The sequence below is a fragment of the Physella acuta genome, unplaced genomic scaffold, assembly GCF_028476545.2.
Source record: "Physella acuta isolate Inbredline_101_S28 unplaced genomic scaffold, ASM2847654v3 ptg000804l, whole genome shotgun sequence".
Classification (NCBI taxonomy): Eukaryota; Metazoa; Mollusca; class Gastropoda; family Physidae; genus Physella; species Physella acuta.
In genome coordinates this window covers 618,999-635,000 of record NW_026732322.1, presented here as the reverse complement: position 1 = coordinate 635,000, position 16,002 = coordinate 618,999, and the positions used below count along the sequence as shown (strand labels likewise).

General features: G+C 37.8%; 1 protein-coding gene across 1 annotated transcript; it reads left to right on the top strand.

The window, feature by feature from the left end:
- The first annotated feature begins 1,920 nt into the window (after positions 1-1,920).
- On the top strand, positions 1,921-10,807 carry LOC131951207 (uncharacterized). Its single transcript, XM_059313544.1, has 4 exons — positions 1,921-2,029; positions 4,364-6,325; positions 8,204-8,217; positions 8,937-10,807. The coding sequence occupies exons 2-4, from the start codon at positions 4,461-4,463 to the stop codon at positions 10,805-10,807; spliced, it is 3,750 nt and encodes a 1,249-aa protein (XP_059169527.1). The 5' UTR covers positions 1,921-2,029; positions 4,364-4,460.
- Positions 10,808-16,002: the final 5,195 nt, after the last annotated feature.

Below are 16,002 nucleotides of genomic sequence, written 5' to 3'. Positions count from 1 at the left end.
CTTTTGCAAAATTCAAAGTAGAAAAAGTACCACTTCCGGTTATCGGAAATCGCTCAAAAGTTGATACGGATATACGATTTTGATAAAATACTTATAAATGAAATTTCATCAATCTAGCTGTAAAGGTACTCAAGTTATCGTGTTTACACACAGACAGACAGACACACACACACAGACATACGGACAAGATTGCAAAATTATGTTTTTCCGTATCAGTGAGGTGTAAAACGTCGAGATTTGTAAAAATCTCGTGTTTTTTTTTTTTTTGCACGATTACAAGACTCGAGAAAGTAAAAAGGTAAAGCGCCAATTTCGTACATTGCAGTCCCTAATACAGATATAGTAGTGCCCATCCGTTTCTGTGACCTCGACATTTGGGAGGGATGGTGTGGTCAGTACCATGCCCAACTATTTTCACTTTCACCAACTTGAGTCAGGTACCCATCAGAGCTGTGTTGGTTGTCTTACAGAATCGTTCCCTGGATCCGAACTCGATACTTTTTAGGGTTAGAGTCAAAGGGGCTACTATTCGACCACGCAGTCCATTTGTTTTGAAGTAAAGCATAAACACATGGAACCAGTGGCGTAGCGAGGTCGGGTGTCACCCGGTGCGGCACTTAATGGTGTCACCCCCCAGAGGCATAACGACCCTTCCCGGGGACAAACTTTCAAGTTTTCGATTTGCACCTCCCCTCAAACTTTCTATTTGCACCCCCCCCCTCCGCTTCAAGTTTTCGATTTGCACTCCCCCCCCCCCCTCCCACTCAAACTTTCGATTCGCAACCCCCCTCAAGTTTTTCTATATATATTTTGCTTTTTTTTGCCTTGGTGTCACCCCCCTAAATGGTGTCAACCGGTGCGGTCCGCACCCCCGCCCCCCCCCCCTCCCCTCTCGCTACGCCCCTGCATGGAACAGTCCGTCCATCGACCAATTCATGGACTGTGTACGGCTGTGAAACAATACAGGAGCTGTATTATGTCACGGGGGATTTAGTCCAGGGGTTTATGTCGGGATGGGGGGGGGGGTATGTCCAGGGGGTTTATGTCCGGGGGGTTTCGACCGGGATCTTTAAAGCTGAATGGTCAAATGTGAATTGAATTCTAGGCCTGTTGAAATACGGGAGGTGATCGTATTGATTGAAAACAAATAGGTCGATTCTATTTATCTAATTGGCTATGTAACCATTTATACAGCGGGCTTGACCTCCGTTCGATATTCTATTCTATTGGTATATTACAGTAAAAATTTGGAACGACATTTCCAGTGGAATTGGGTTGTAAAATGTTTTGTTAAGTTCCTGAAAAAAAACTGCTCGTTTTTGAGTAAATACTATATCTAACTCTATTAGAATCAGCTGGCTAGCTTTTGTAACAGAAAACACTCTAGGGGTCACCTTTAAATGACGTCACGCTTTTTTGGACGATTTTTACCTCCCCCATCCCCTCCGTCACAAATCGTCACAAAAAGCTAGACCCCCTCCCCCTAAAATGACGTCACACTTCAGCCTACAACCCCCCCCCCCCTCAAAATTGCTGTTGAATTTTTCTTAAAATATCGATATTTTTTCCAAAACCTTGTCAGAACTCTGTCAATATAGTATTTTGATCAAGTCATATTACAATTTATTAAAACCGTTTTCTAAAACGCAAAATAACGGCTAAAACTCATTTTCTAACATTGCTTTTTTATAATGCAAAGATGTGACGTTACACCATCTGAAACCCCCCCCCCCCCTACCTCCCCCTCACCACACACCGTCACAAAATTACGGACCCCTCTCCCCCCCCCCCTACGAGTGTGACGTCATTTATGGACGACCCCCTAGAAAAAAAAACTAACTCCGTGTAACAGTGGGTTAAGCCTCAGTAACGACAACTCTTCCAGTTTCGGTTTGTCTTCCTTTGAATTTTTCCCCGTGACGTAAGCAGCACGCCGAGTGTGTTACAGGTCACAGGCGTGTTATTGATCTGAGTTCAACTCTATGTGTACAGCTACGACGCTAGTGAAACAGCGCTGCGTCTCCTGTGTGTAAGTATAATATTTATTGTAAACACACATTTGAGATTTGATTTGATAAACATATTTCTTCGAATACCGAATCATAAAAATTCAAACTATACTTAAGTACCCGGTGTGTTAATTGTTTGTTTACCTTATTCTTTTTGAATTGTTGTATGGTGAGATTGTATACAGTTTTTATTTATATGTCTGGTGTCAGATGTTTTGATTATAAAAATCAACATTTGGTCGGAGTTATGTATGGTAAGCCTAAACATATTGGCCGTGCTGACATTGTAATCTTAAAATATGTGTGTTAGAGTTGTTTATAGGTAAGCCTATACAACTTAAATTGAACTTATTCGTGCTGATATCGTAGTCTTCTTTTAAAATGTGTGTGATTTGTGTCAAAGAAAATGCAATAATTGGCTTAGTGTTAGATCACTTAAGATTAGGGATTCATTTTAAGTCAGGTTAGATTTAGGGACTGGCTTGAATGAGGTATTGGATGTCATAAAATCGACTTTACCAGAAATTAGTGTTTTAGATTGTTAGCAGTTGTGTAATCTCTGATTCAGTGTTAAGGGCAGAAATTAGCGTAATGTATTAGGGGCAGAAATTAGCGTAAGCGTCATGACGTTACTTAGGTTAGGGTTTACGTTGACATTATCAAGCCCCACTGGCGTAGCGAGGTCGGGTGTCACCCGGTGCGGCACTTAATGGTGTCACCCCCCAGAGGCGTAGCGACCCTTCCCGGGGACAAACTTTCAAATTTTCAATTTGCACCCCCCCCCCCTCAAACTTTCAATTTGCACCCCCCCCCCCCCCTCAAACTTTCAATTTGCACCCCCCCTCAAGTTTTTCTTTATATATTTTGCTCTTTTTTGCCTTGGTGTCACCCCCCTAAATGGTGTCACCCGGTGCGGTCCGCACCCCCGCCCCCCCCCCCCCCTCGCTGCGCCTCTGTCAAGCCCTATTTGTATCTGTTATCAGTAATCTAACACCATTATAAAGAAAAAACTCCATGATAGTGACATTCTCCACGCGTATAACACATAGCTCAGAACAACAGGCCTACACCAGAGGCGTAGCGATGGGGGGGGGGGGGCAGGGGGGTACATATGTCCCCGGGCGCCAAAATGGGTTGTAAAAACAAATAAAAATCTTATTTTAGCTGCAGTTCTGCATGAAAAAAATATAAAAAGTATATGGGGGGATGCAAATTGAAAGTTTGAGGGGGGGGGGTGCAAATGGAATGTATGAGGGGGGGGGGGTGCAATTGAAAAATTGAAAAATTGATAGGTTGTTTCCGAGGGGGGCGCCAAATTGAAAGTTTGTACCCGGGCGCCGGGAAGGGTCGCTACGCCTCTGACCTACACACGCCTAATTTTATTCACACACACATATATCAGCTCTGGCAATTATTCTAGTGTGTTGGATCGTTTCCCTTGGGTGAATTCTATTTGTTAGTAATGTGTGACCACAGTGTTGAATCCAAATACTTTAATTTAATCTGAAAGAAAAGGTAGTCACAAAGCAATAATATTAAATTGCTGTAGTTATTAAGTAAATTTAGAGTGTAATTTTCGATATTGTGTTCATTAAAAAGCCTGAACTACAACTACCCTAATTGTAATTATAATGTGTTCATACTATCCAAACCATATTTTATGGATTTGTTGTATTCTGTGTATACAGATTAAATCTATTACACCTTTTATTCAATCAAGGAAAATATTTTAATTGTTTTCGGTTAAATAGCTGTGCTTGTTTTGTTAGAACTCAGTTACATTTTTGTTGGTACTTGGCCATCGTTGTTATTGTTATTTTATTTAGAGAATGATGGGTGATCAGAGGCGTAGCGATGGGGGGGGGGGCAGGGGGGGGGGGGTACATATACACCCGGGCGCTGACCTTATGGGGCGCCAAAATGGGTTGTAAAAACAAATTAAAATGTCATTTTAGCTGCATTTTAGCAGTTTGAGGGGGGGGGGGGGGGGGGAGTGCAAATCCAAAGTTTGAGGGGGGCGCCAAATTGAAAGTTTGTCCCCGGGCGCCTGGAAGGTTCGCTACGCCTCTGTGGGCGATGGTTGACTATTTACCATAAGCGAGAATTGTTTTCTAAAGTAAACCCAAAATACCCCTGTTGAACTCCAGACGATGAAAAGTGTTGATCGTTTTCCCTCTTCCTAACTTATCATCTTGCCTACTGGAAGGAATAATACAAGCCACACATGTCGTGGACTAAATTCACGTGAGTGCTTACGTGGAGCGGGTGGTGTCCCGCATGGTCCCAGGTAGAGAATTATATATATAGAGATTATAATGTACTGAACATTACTGAATATTGTAATTATTCCTCAGATTTGTAAACGAAGGGACCTTCAAATTGACGTGTTTACCTGTGCAGAAAACAGCAGCATAAAGAAAGAATTCACAAGATCTGGAGTTGGATCAGGAGATGAAGGTATCGAAGGTCCTCACAGCTGACATTGTCAAAAGTCTGACATCTTTATGGGAGGAGGGCGAACTACATGACTTCACAGTCATCATCGACCAAGTCCTCATTAAATGCCATCGCGTCATCCTCGGTGCCTGCAGTCATTTTTTCCGCGGGATGCTGAGATCCGGGATGCAAGAAGCCAGGAGCAGTAGAGTGGACCTGCAAGGGATATCCGTCGCCACCTTCCAGCTGGTGCTTCACGTCTTATACACTGGCGAAGACGTCCTGAATCCCGAGAACGTCCTAGAAGTCTGGAACGCTGCTAATCAGCTCCAGATTGATTTTCTCGTCTCATTCTGCGAGAACTTCGCCATAAAGATCTTGTCTATAGAAAACGTTGACGATATATTTAGAGCTGCCAAACTTTTAAACTCTACTCAGGTGGTTAGCGCTGTGACTGAATTTATAATTAAAAACTTTAACGCTGTTCGGGAAATGCCGTTGTTCCTAGAGCTAACTTGTGAGGAATTGACCAGTGTGTTAAGTAGTCAGGAGCTTGATGTCGGTAATGAAGATTCAGTTCTAGAGTCAGTATTAAATTGGGCTGAATGTGTACCTGTTAAAGCAGAATCCAGTCTTGATGTTCATGAGCTAAATACTTCTGTTGTTTCACACAAAGGTGTATGTTTTACTTCACCGCAGGAATATTCAGTATTAAATGAAAGCTGTGTAGATCAAAATACTCCAGACAGCAAACAGAAACAGCTGTTAAATATTATAGAGAGTACAGCCATTAATGATACCAACACTTGTAATGCTTCAACATCTGCACAGAATCCCCGAAGAAGCGATCTGACAACTGTTTTAAAGTCGATCAGAACGTGTTTGGTTTGCCCAGCACTTCTACACAAGCTATACAAACATGAGATATTAGCTGGTAATTCTGAAGCTCAAGAAATCATCCTCAACGCTATCTTATACCAGCTGCACGGCTACCGGCACGGACAGTGGCCGGCTGCAGCCGTTCACAGAACACGCAGTGATTATAACAACTACGGAGTTATCTGCCACGGGCATGGAATCTTCAAGGCATTATCTGCCCAGGATGAGATGTGGCATGAGCTTCAGCCGTGTGCGCATTTGAAGGTTGACATTGTTCTAGTGGAGTTTGACAAGGAGCTCTACGCTACGGGTAGACGTATGAGTACTGATGTAAACAGCAGGATGTTTGTTTTTAGAGGGAATAGGTGGATGCTGTTAATGGAACTAGACGAGGTGCCTGTATTTTTAGTTGCCATAGAAACAAATATCTGCATTATATACAATAATAACCAGAGTTTATTTTTGTTAAGTCCTTCAAATTATAAACTAGAACTTTTAACACTTCTTCCTGTCGGTGCTAAAATAGAGCAAGCGTCTTCTTTTAAGAGACATCTTGTGGTCTTCTGCCACGAATCTCAGCATGGTGTAGACGAGACAGCTGTCTACGTTCTGGACATCCAGTCCAAAACATGGACACGAGTAGACAACCTTGAAGGTCCTGCCAAAAGTCTGATCACATTCCAAGACGACAGCCGCTGTTACGTGTTACAGTCTAACGGAAGTCTGTGGACAATGTCTGGATCCTCTCATGTTTGTGTCGTGTTGACATATGTCAGCAACTTGTGGGATTTCCCGAAGGTGTTGCACGGTGCGATAACGTATAACGGAACTCTAATAATATTCGGGAATTACCCAAAAAATGACCCAGAAGGCAGCATTACCAAAAAGAGTCTAGAAGGATATTTTGATAAAATATCGCATTGGGGTAGGGAGCATTACAATTCGAACTTTTTACCTCTAATTTTACCAAAATGTTCTCTACAGAGCACAGCTGGCAATGAGTGATTAATTAAAATTAAAAGCTATTAGATATAGAAATTTAGTGTATTAAAACTTAAAACTGTTTGCAATCAATTTAAATTTTATATTTTACGGTTCAAAAATTGGATGCATTAAGTAATTGACACATAATGATATGCTTTACTTAAGTCAACTTTTATTAAACAAAATCGGATACTGATCACAACGACTTTAGGTAAACCCACATTTATGACAAAACATGTGTATTATCCTGTACATCTTCTATTTTTACTACAATATTCTTTTAATAAACATAGATGTTAATTATAATGTGTTGTATATTTATTTAAACCTAACAACTAAAATAACTTAAATTACAACTTATAACAATCTATTCTTTGAGGGTAAATTAGACGGGAGATGAGCTATAGCATCCCACGAATCTTGAGATTCAATTAAATTAAATAGGTGTCAAACATTTCAACCTCGAGTGAAGTAGAGTTCACCTGTTTCTGTTACCTCAGCATTTGAAGTGATAGTGTGGTCAGCCGCCTTTACTTTCAATAACGTGTATTAGGTACCCATCAGTCCTGGGTTGACTCAGGGAAGTTCTACTTTGTATTTCCAATTTGTATTCGGGACTTCCAGGTTAGTAGTCAAATGCTCTACCATTTGACCACGCCCCGTCTAACGTGTGTCCAACAAAAAATGAGAGTCAACCATGATTCATGTTGTATATCCATGAAGCATGTTGTCATGCATTTATCATGCCTTATGCTTAACCTTCGTTTTATTTAACTTTAAAGCGTGTCAAACATCCCGTGAAGCTGCAGCAGTAGCGTAGCGGGGGGGGGGGGGGGGGGTGGAACATATGTCCCCGGGCGCCGACTATAGGGGGCGCCAAAATGGGTTGGAAAAATAAATCGAAAGTTTGACTAGGGGGTGCAAATCGAAATCTCGAAAGGGGGGGGGTGCAAATCGAAAGTTTGAGGGGGGTGCAAATTAAAATCTCGAGGGGGGGGGGGGGGGGTGCTAATCGAAATCTTGAGGGGGGGTGTGCAAAAATCGAAAATTTTGTCTCCGGGCGCCGGGAAGGGTCACTACGCCTCTGACCTGCAGTGAAGTATAAGGAGGCAATACTTAAGGGTACAGCTGCAATTGGCCTGGGGTTAAACATGTGTCTTATAGGTTAGGGTCTCTTGAGCCGGTATATCCGTGTCTTTTTATAGTTTGGGGTAATCAGTCATAAAGATGCACGTTCTCTAGTACTGCCTTTAATTATGTCTGTTTTTATTTTAGAAAATAAATGTGTGTCTTGATTATGTTGTCACAATTTAATACGAGGTTTTGCAATTGCTTCTAATTTCCATGATAAAGGTAGTTTTCAATAGATATCGTATTATGGTGTATAAGATGCTGGAACACAAAGCTGTAATTAGTATGTGTGTGTGTGTGTGGGAGGGGGGGTAGTAGTAGCCTTGTCAAAACAGTTCAAATACATGCATGTGTCAGCGTTATGTTGTTCGTTAACGTGTGCCATGCATGTAACACTTACATATATTGACAATGTCGGTTACAGTAATTATAGAGATAGATATGTTATGTAAAATAAGAAAGAGATGCACGGATGCTTAATAAAGTTACGAAATATTAAAAATGAGATATGCAGTATAATAGTTGATAATACCTTCGAATTCCCAGCCTCTGAAAGTCATTTATTTATAATACATTATGTTTACAAGACCTAATAATGCTTTAATGAAATCAAATTAAAATTTAAAAGTTTAGTTTCACTTTCTATTTGAGACAAATCCAGGGTATGATAACGCTTTAATCAACCGTACTTTAACCTACATTAACTAGTGTTATCCCGAATATCAACAATGGTTGAAGTATAAACTGGTACATTCTGTTATCAGGGATATCAACAATGGTAGATTGTCAGAAGAATGTTTTCAATAGTCGTCATAGTTTGGTTTCTTTACCCTGGGTGAGTGGATAGATAGTCTCCGTTATACTAGTTTAGTTTAGTTATTTGTAATGGGTTATTTAACATTCATAGTTTAAATATTATACATGGTTATTAAACATTATTTGTTTAATTATTGTACAGGGTTATTAAACATTATTTGTTTAATTATTGTACTGGTGTATTAAACATGATTAGTTTAAATATTTGTACAGGGTTATTAAACATTCTTTGTTTAATTATTTTCACAGGGTTATTAAACATTTTTATATTAATTATTTTTACAGGATTTAAACATTCTTTGTTTAATCATTTTTACATGTTTATTAAACAATCCTTCTTAAGTAAAATATGAGCGATATTTTTAGATGGAGTGTAAGTAAAATCATTTAGTCACAGTAAGATATAAAAACAGGACGATGTTTTAATTTCACGGAAAATTTTTTGTGTCACCCGCGGTTCGTGTTTGACTATTTAAACTATAGTTATTGCTTTAGATAATTGGGCTGTTTTTACTTTCAGAACAGTTAACACACACTGACACAGGATGAAGGGATTTGACATGATACGACACAGATAAACACATTACACTGTTTACAGTGTTGTGTAAGTTAGGTAATGACAGCAACTGATCCTATGATTGTATCTGATAAATACAACAAATGAAATGTTATCTGATAAAGTGTGTAATGGATATTTTAAATGTCTTAACAAATTATGGATCAATGAAGATCTTTGTGACTTTACAGTTCAAATTGACGATGTTTCAATAAAATGTCATCGCGTCATTCTTGGAGCATGTTCGCCATTTTTTCTTGGACTGCTGAGATCTGGAATGAAAGAAGCCAACGACGGACGTGTAGTTCTACAAGATATATCAGTCTCCACCTTTCAGTTAATCCTGAAAACTTTGTACACCGGTGAAGACGTGTTGAGTCTTGACAACTTCATAGAAATCTGGCACGCTGTAGATATGCTGCAGATTGACTTTATGGTAAAACTTTGTGAAAAGTTTGCTTTGGACAATCTTAGAATGGAAACGTTTGAAGATATTTACCCGAGTGCAATGTTTTTGAATTCTAAAGCTGTGCTTAAAAGAATAAAAAAATTCATTTTATATAATTTTGAGGAAGTTATAAAAACAAGAACATATTTAGAATTATCTTATAATGTACTTTTAAAAATAATTAAAAGCAATAGTCTTAAAGTTACTAATGAATATGAGGTGGCTAAAAGTGTTTTAAAATGGGTTGAATATAAATCAGAATCCTGTAATGATACAGTCAACCCTATTGTTAAAAACTGTTCAGTTAAAGAATCAGAATATTCAAATATAATATTTCAGAAGAATATTGGACTCAAAAGTCAAAAGTGGAGAGAGAAAAGATTACAGAATTCTCTAGTCGCACAAGAATCGACCCCTGAATTATTTAATCAGGGCGTTGGACCAGCCAATAACTTTTCTTGTATTTCAAACTCAGTAAAATCAAAACGTAAGCCATTTTCTACAAGCTCTAATGAAAGATCTCAAAAGTTAGCTGATCTCCTAAAATGTGTTAGATTGAGTCTCATGAGCCCCTCGCTTCTCGCTTACATCTTGAACCATCACCTTGTAGTAAACAATGACGAGGCTAGAAAGATCATTCAAGAAGCTATTTTAAACCAGACGGCAATTTCCCGGCATGGCCAATGGTCATCTTCAGGTATACACAGACGGTATGATAAATCTGGTAACTATGGGGTATATGCCTATGGGGAGGGGAAATATAGAGTTATCGACTTACTTGACGATCAGTGGTATACTATTAAAAGTTGTTCACACATCAAGCGAAAAATTCAACTTGTTGTTTTCGATAATGAACTACACAGCACAGGTGTGAGGAAAGTAGATCAGTTAAATTGTAAAATGTTTGTTTACTGTGGAGGCTTGTGGAAAGAGATAGTGGAAATGCCGGGGAATGAATTAATTTTAGTTAGCAACGACAGCTACATCTATGTAACAAACATCGACCAGAGCGTTATCTATAGAATGAACCCAAGAAGCAGAATGCCGGTTGTAGTTCGCTATTCTCAAATTCCAGGCGAACTATTTGTAACTCATGTTATGAGCTATCAAATTTATCTTCTATTCTTCTGTACTGAAACAGTTAATGGAGTCGAGGAAACGGCTGTCCATATGTTAGACCTTCATGCCAAGAGCTGGACAAGACTGGACAACCTCAATGGACCAGCTAAAAACATCATCAGTTTTCGTAACGACGACAACCACTTTGTGCTACAAACAAACGGCAACTTGTGGACTTTACATGAGACACTACAAGGACAGATCGCGTTTAATTACGTTGCCAATCTGTGGAATTTTCAAATGGTTCTTTATGGAGCTGTTGTGTATGGCAAACATTTGATTATATTTAGTCAAAGCTCGAAGAATGAAAAGGAAGATGAAGCAGTGTATTCATTGGAGGATAATTTTAGCTCAATAATTTACTGGGAAAGTTGTGAAGCTTGCTCAAACTTCATACCCGCTGTTTTGCCTAAAACTTGCCTGTATTAGAATATAAAGTGTTCATTGACTTCTGATCGTTGTTACAGGTCATTATGTAGGTTAGATTAGAATAAATTAGAATAGTCTCAAACTTAGGGGAGAGGCGTGGGTGAGTTAAGTTAACCGCATGTTGCTTAGTGTGTATCAGTTGAGTTAATGCCATGGTGTTCATGTATTGTTACCCCAAGGTAGAGTGTGGGTATAAGTCTGACTATAAGAGCGGAAGTGAACGATAGTTAGGGGACTTTTTGGTTGGCGATTAGGATAAGGGAGGTTACGTTGATTTGTACATAAAGGTGAACTGAATAAACTACTTTAGATTTCGTTAAAGGGGATGTTATTCACGCTTGAGAAATGTATGTGTAGTTTAATTTGAAATAAAACCTTGAATTAAAAGATGACATTTTAATTATTAAATTATTCGGAACAGATTGTGGTCTTCTCTTCAAGCTTTGAACAAAAAACATGGGCTAATAGTTCTTTTGTTTTTATAAACAACCAGATTTTCTAAATTGATTGAAAGTAATGTAGAAATTCTGAATAAATGCATTATTCTGCAATGGGTTTTATTTATAGTCACATATTGAAAGCATATAGATTTTATTTTACTTTTATATTTTACTTTATGTCCAACTTCTTTGTTTTCCTGACTTAATTGTTTAGACAGTTTTAAAATATAAGCTATGCATTACTGAGATAAGAGATAACAGCAACACATGTTTGTTCTAGTTATTCGAGCTGCGCAAGTTTAAAAAATACATATCATGTTGTAAGAGAGGTAATGCTGGAATAAATATGTAGCTAAATTTAAAAACGTGGTTATTTCCCTCTACTTGTAATGCCATTATCTCTATTTTTACCCACCTATTAGTCAACTGACACCAGTTCTAAATAATCAAATACAAAATACGCTTCTACTTGTAATTACAGGTATAAAAGGGATACAAGTGGAAAAAATATTATCCTTTCGAACGTATTTACACCTCTCCGCATAAAACCCTCTTGACATACACGCTACACACGAATCGACAATCTAACACCTCACCACATATCAACACACAGATCTGAACACACCCTATAGCTGATATCACACCGTCATACCCTTACACATATCAACACACCGATCTCTACACCACCCATAGTTAACACCACGCCGTTATACCTTAACCCTGACAGCACACCTCGACACACCTAACCATATAACATAACACTGGGACCACCGTCACACCCTCTAAATGTACAACAGACACATAAAGGTTGTCATACCTGTAATATACTGTATTATGGTGAATTGTATTTGGAGTGAAACGTGTGTGAGAGTTGAATACCTGGCCATCGGAAGTTAAAGCGTGAGTGATCAATCGCTGTATTTTGTAAGCTTTTTGGTGATCGTTCACTTACTGAAGGGAGTGAATGTAGGGCTATATAATCGGGGTAAATGCGGTGTTCGGGGGACCACCTAGATGAATGCAAGGGGAAGCTATTTATGTTGACGGTTAGGAGTTGAAATTTTTAAATTACTGTACGAAGTGTATTCTTTGCTGTTGTAAATAAAATTATAATATGAACAGCAGTCAATCGTCTGACCTTGAAAGAAGGAACTCGCAATAAAAACGAATCGTTTCAATACCTATAGAATACATTAATGTTAAATATTTTTTGGTTTCTAAAATTCTAAATAATCAACGGTCAAGATTACTATAGTCACAATAACCATTTTTCGAAAAAGGTACAGTGCACTATAAATACAAAAACTAAGTACACTAAAGGCAATGAAAGTAAGTAAACTTCATATTTCAGACCTAATGATCCATAGGGCAGACACGTTAGAGTATATATGTTTCTTGACCTCGGCATATGAAGGATGGTGTATGTTATAACTCAGTTATTAACTCAGTCCAGTATTGATGCTATTTGGTTATCTACCCCCTCCCGTCTCACACCTGAACTGGGACACAATGCATCCCCGTCCCAACTAGCAATTTACAGGCTAGGCCACCCGTCCCTCCCCCTCGCTGGAATGGCGGGGTCAGGCAAGGGTTAAGGAACCCGAGGGTGAAGCTTGGGCCCTGATAATAAATTAGTACAGTTGAACTTTAGCTTTGCTAGGAGGTAGTCGTGTTGTGTTTTGTAAAGTGTGGTAGGGCTGGCCCCTAGGGCTGGCCACTATTAATGTTCAAAATTATTTCCTAAAATAGTAACCATTAAAGTTGCCTAGAAGAAATTGTGTTTGCGTTTTGCTTGCACCTCTCACTGCAGTCATCACCAACTATACAAATGACTCGTTTCGTAACATTTGGTATAACAGTGTGGTCAGAACTATGCACAGCCGCCAATAGAGTCCTTTCATGTGACATCACGTCCGTTCGTGAATGTAAACATCCGCCATCTCGGTGTAAAGATCTACATTCAAAATGGTGATCTGTGCGGTGAAAGGTTGTGATACTCGAAGTGGCAGATCTAAAGGGATTCCTTTATTTCGACTGCCAAGAGTTATATCAAACCAAGATACTCTCTCTTTGTGTCAAGTTGTGTAATAACCCTATTTTGTTTGATTCTTTAGGGGGACTTATACTCCTTTTGCTTTCGATAATAGTGCAAACAGAACGTAGACGCCGTCAATTTTTAGCCAATATTTATCGCAGCGGTGTGAGTGAAGCAGCGGGCAAAAAAGATGCGAATCTGTTCTCGACACTTTGTTTCAGGTAAGGACAGTAAAATAATAAACTTCATTTTAATTACCTATAAACGTTAACTATTAATAAAACAAATATGCTCGACCTTCACAAATACTAATAGTAAAAGACAAGTCAAAATAATAATAAGAATAATAAGATTTAATAGTAGGCCTAATAATAGTGTTTTAATATCTAGATCTAGAATCTAGCTCTAAACATGGCGTAAACAAAATTAGAACCACAGATCTAGATTCTGGATTTAGGGTGACTGGCTCCGCTGGGTAGACATGGAATCTAGAATCTACTTATTTACTTAAATTTAATTACAAAATTTAGATCTACATTCGATTCAAAATACACCCATAATAAATCAAAAGTAGTCATAATATTAATATGCCTAATAAAGCATTTAATTGTCTCTAAGATCTAAAATCTCACTCTATAATCTAAACATTTTTTTTAGCAAACGAAAGTTTCTGAAATTAAAATAGATTGTATGACTAGACTTAGATCTAGAATCTGCTACTTAAATTAAATTGTAAAAAGTTTATACAAGCATGTAGTTGATATTATTGTAGTAGAAGGCTTTAATAAATTACTAAGGCCTAGCTACTTTGTGTCTTTTTACAGCAATATCTGATACTGGACTGAGTTTAATTAAATTCAAATGCATATTTAGTAATTGGTCCACTAAGTTTATGTAGCCTAGCAGTAGAATCTAGATCATACCAGCCAACAACAAATAACCACATTATTATTGTTTGGTAAATGATTAGGCTAATTTTTTTTTAAAAATCCACTGTTTATAAAAAAAAAAAAACAAATCAAGCTAGAAACATTATATGTGAGATGGTTTAGAGTAATAACAATGGACCCAGTCTACAATTCATACAATTGCATGTCTACATTGGGCCTACAGTCTAGTAGTTTACAGTAGGAACCTGTAGCTAGTATACTAGTGAGGAATGAGGTGAGAAATGTTGAGGGGAGCGCAGTGGGACTTCCCCTTTGTTCTCCCTGCTGGGCCCTGAGGGTCAAAATTATATAAGAGATACTATCTCTGTGGGGTTGGGTATCAAAGAGGTGAGAAATGTTCAGGGAAGGGCAGTGATACTGGCTACTCTTTGGTTTTATTGTTGGTTAGAAAAAGGTGGGGGCAGGCCATCATGAGGGTTGAACATCAGTATTAATATGTGTCTGATCACTTCCCTGCTGGATTATAAGTGTCTTAAATTGTATAACATGCCACCTAGATTGGCTGAGATTGTAGTTTTGTAGGAGTTTAGTGGTCTAACGTTTGCTACAGTAGTGTGGTTGTACTAGATCTATTGCTACTAAATCTTGTACTTAACAGAGAATCTAGAATCTACATTAACCAGATCTAGATAACCTATAATATATTACTGCATTTGATCAGATTCGTCTACTTAAACTCTAAACGCAAACAGTATTACTAACAGTATTTTTATTTAGAAATTTCGGCCACATATTTATATTATCCACAAAACTGTCAATAACAGTATAAGGATCTTCAATTCCTAAGAGTTCAAGTTTTTAACGTATTTTTACTTTTCCGCGGGTGCGGTTCTTTACATTCAGTGAACGCGTCCAGCGCTGATGAACAGCTGATTGTGTTTACGTCCGGTGTACACCACAGCGGCGGCGGACGCAGGTATCACGTGATTTAGCTCACATGTTTGCAAGGACTCTATAGAGAGAGCATGTTGGATTCACGAACGTCACGAGTCCGGACCTGCAACCTGTCTGTTTGTTTTGGTAACCCTCCAGGTCTCGAAACCATAAAACAATACTGCTTCAACACTTTTGTTGAAGATTCTCATTTTACTCAGAAATTATATGGAAATCCTCCGTGAAATTTGTAATTAATTCTGGAGGTTAATAAAAGTTATCTGGAATAAATGTAAATTTGAATTGTAGGCATACTATTATCATTTTTTTTTATAAATGCTAAATCTAAAATGAACATGAGAAACACAATTTTAAATTATTTATTACAATGTTTAACAATAAATTAGTTATTTCAAAAAATATAGAGATGCAAATATTCGACTCATCAGAGAGGTGTCGCACAATAGTATAAATTTCTTTAGAAAAAAATTTTAAATTTTTTTATTAAAACACATTTATAGGCATTTCAATAAAACAAAATTGCAAATTGTTAATCTGCATAAAAACAAATTAAAGTTTATTATTTTCTGTAAAGGATTTTAATGGTAAAGTCAATATATTATTATTATTTTATCACTTACTAACTCAATACAAATTATAATTATATAAACATGAAAATCTCTTTTCAGATTGAAAATTAATGTTGAGACATAATAACTGCAATAGAAATTAAAATAATACAATTACACTTCTTTTGTCAGTCCATTTGACAACTTTATAACCATGTAAGCAGTTAATAAAATATAAAGTTTATGATGATTTATTAAGACATTAACACAATTCAAAGAGCCAATTTTAAAATAATGATAAATTGTTTTACATTAATCCTGCTGTTTG

What these genes read in the sequence shown, in the direction of transcription:
- LOC131951207 (XM_059313544.1), top strand. Translation starts at nt 4,461, where the DNA reads ATGAAGGTATCGAAGGTCCTCACAGCTGACATTGTCAAAAGTCTGACA.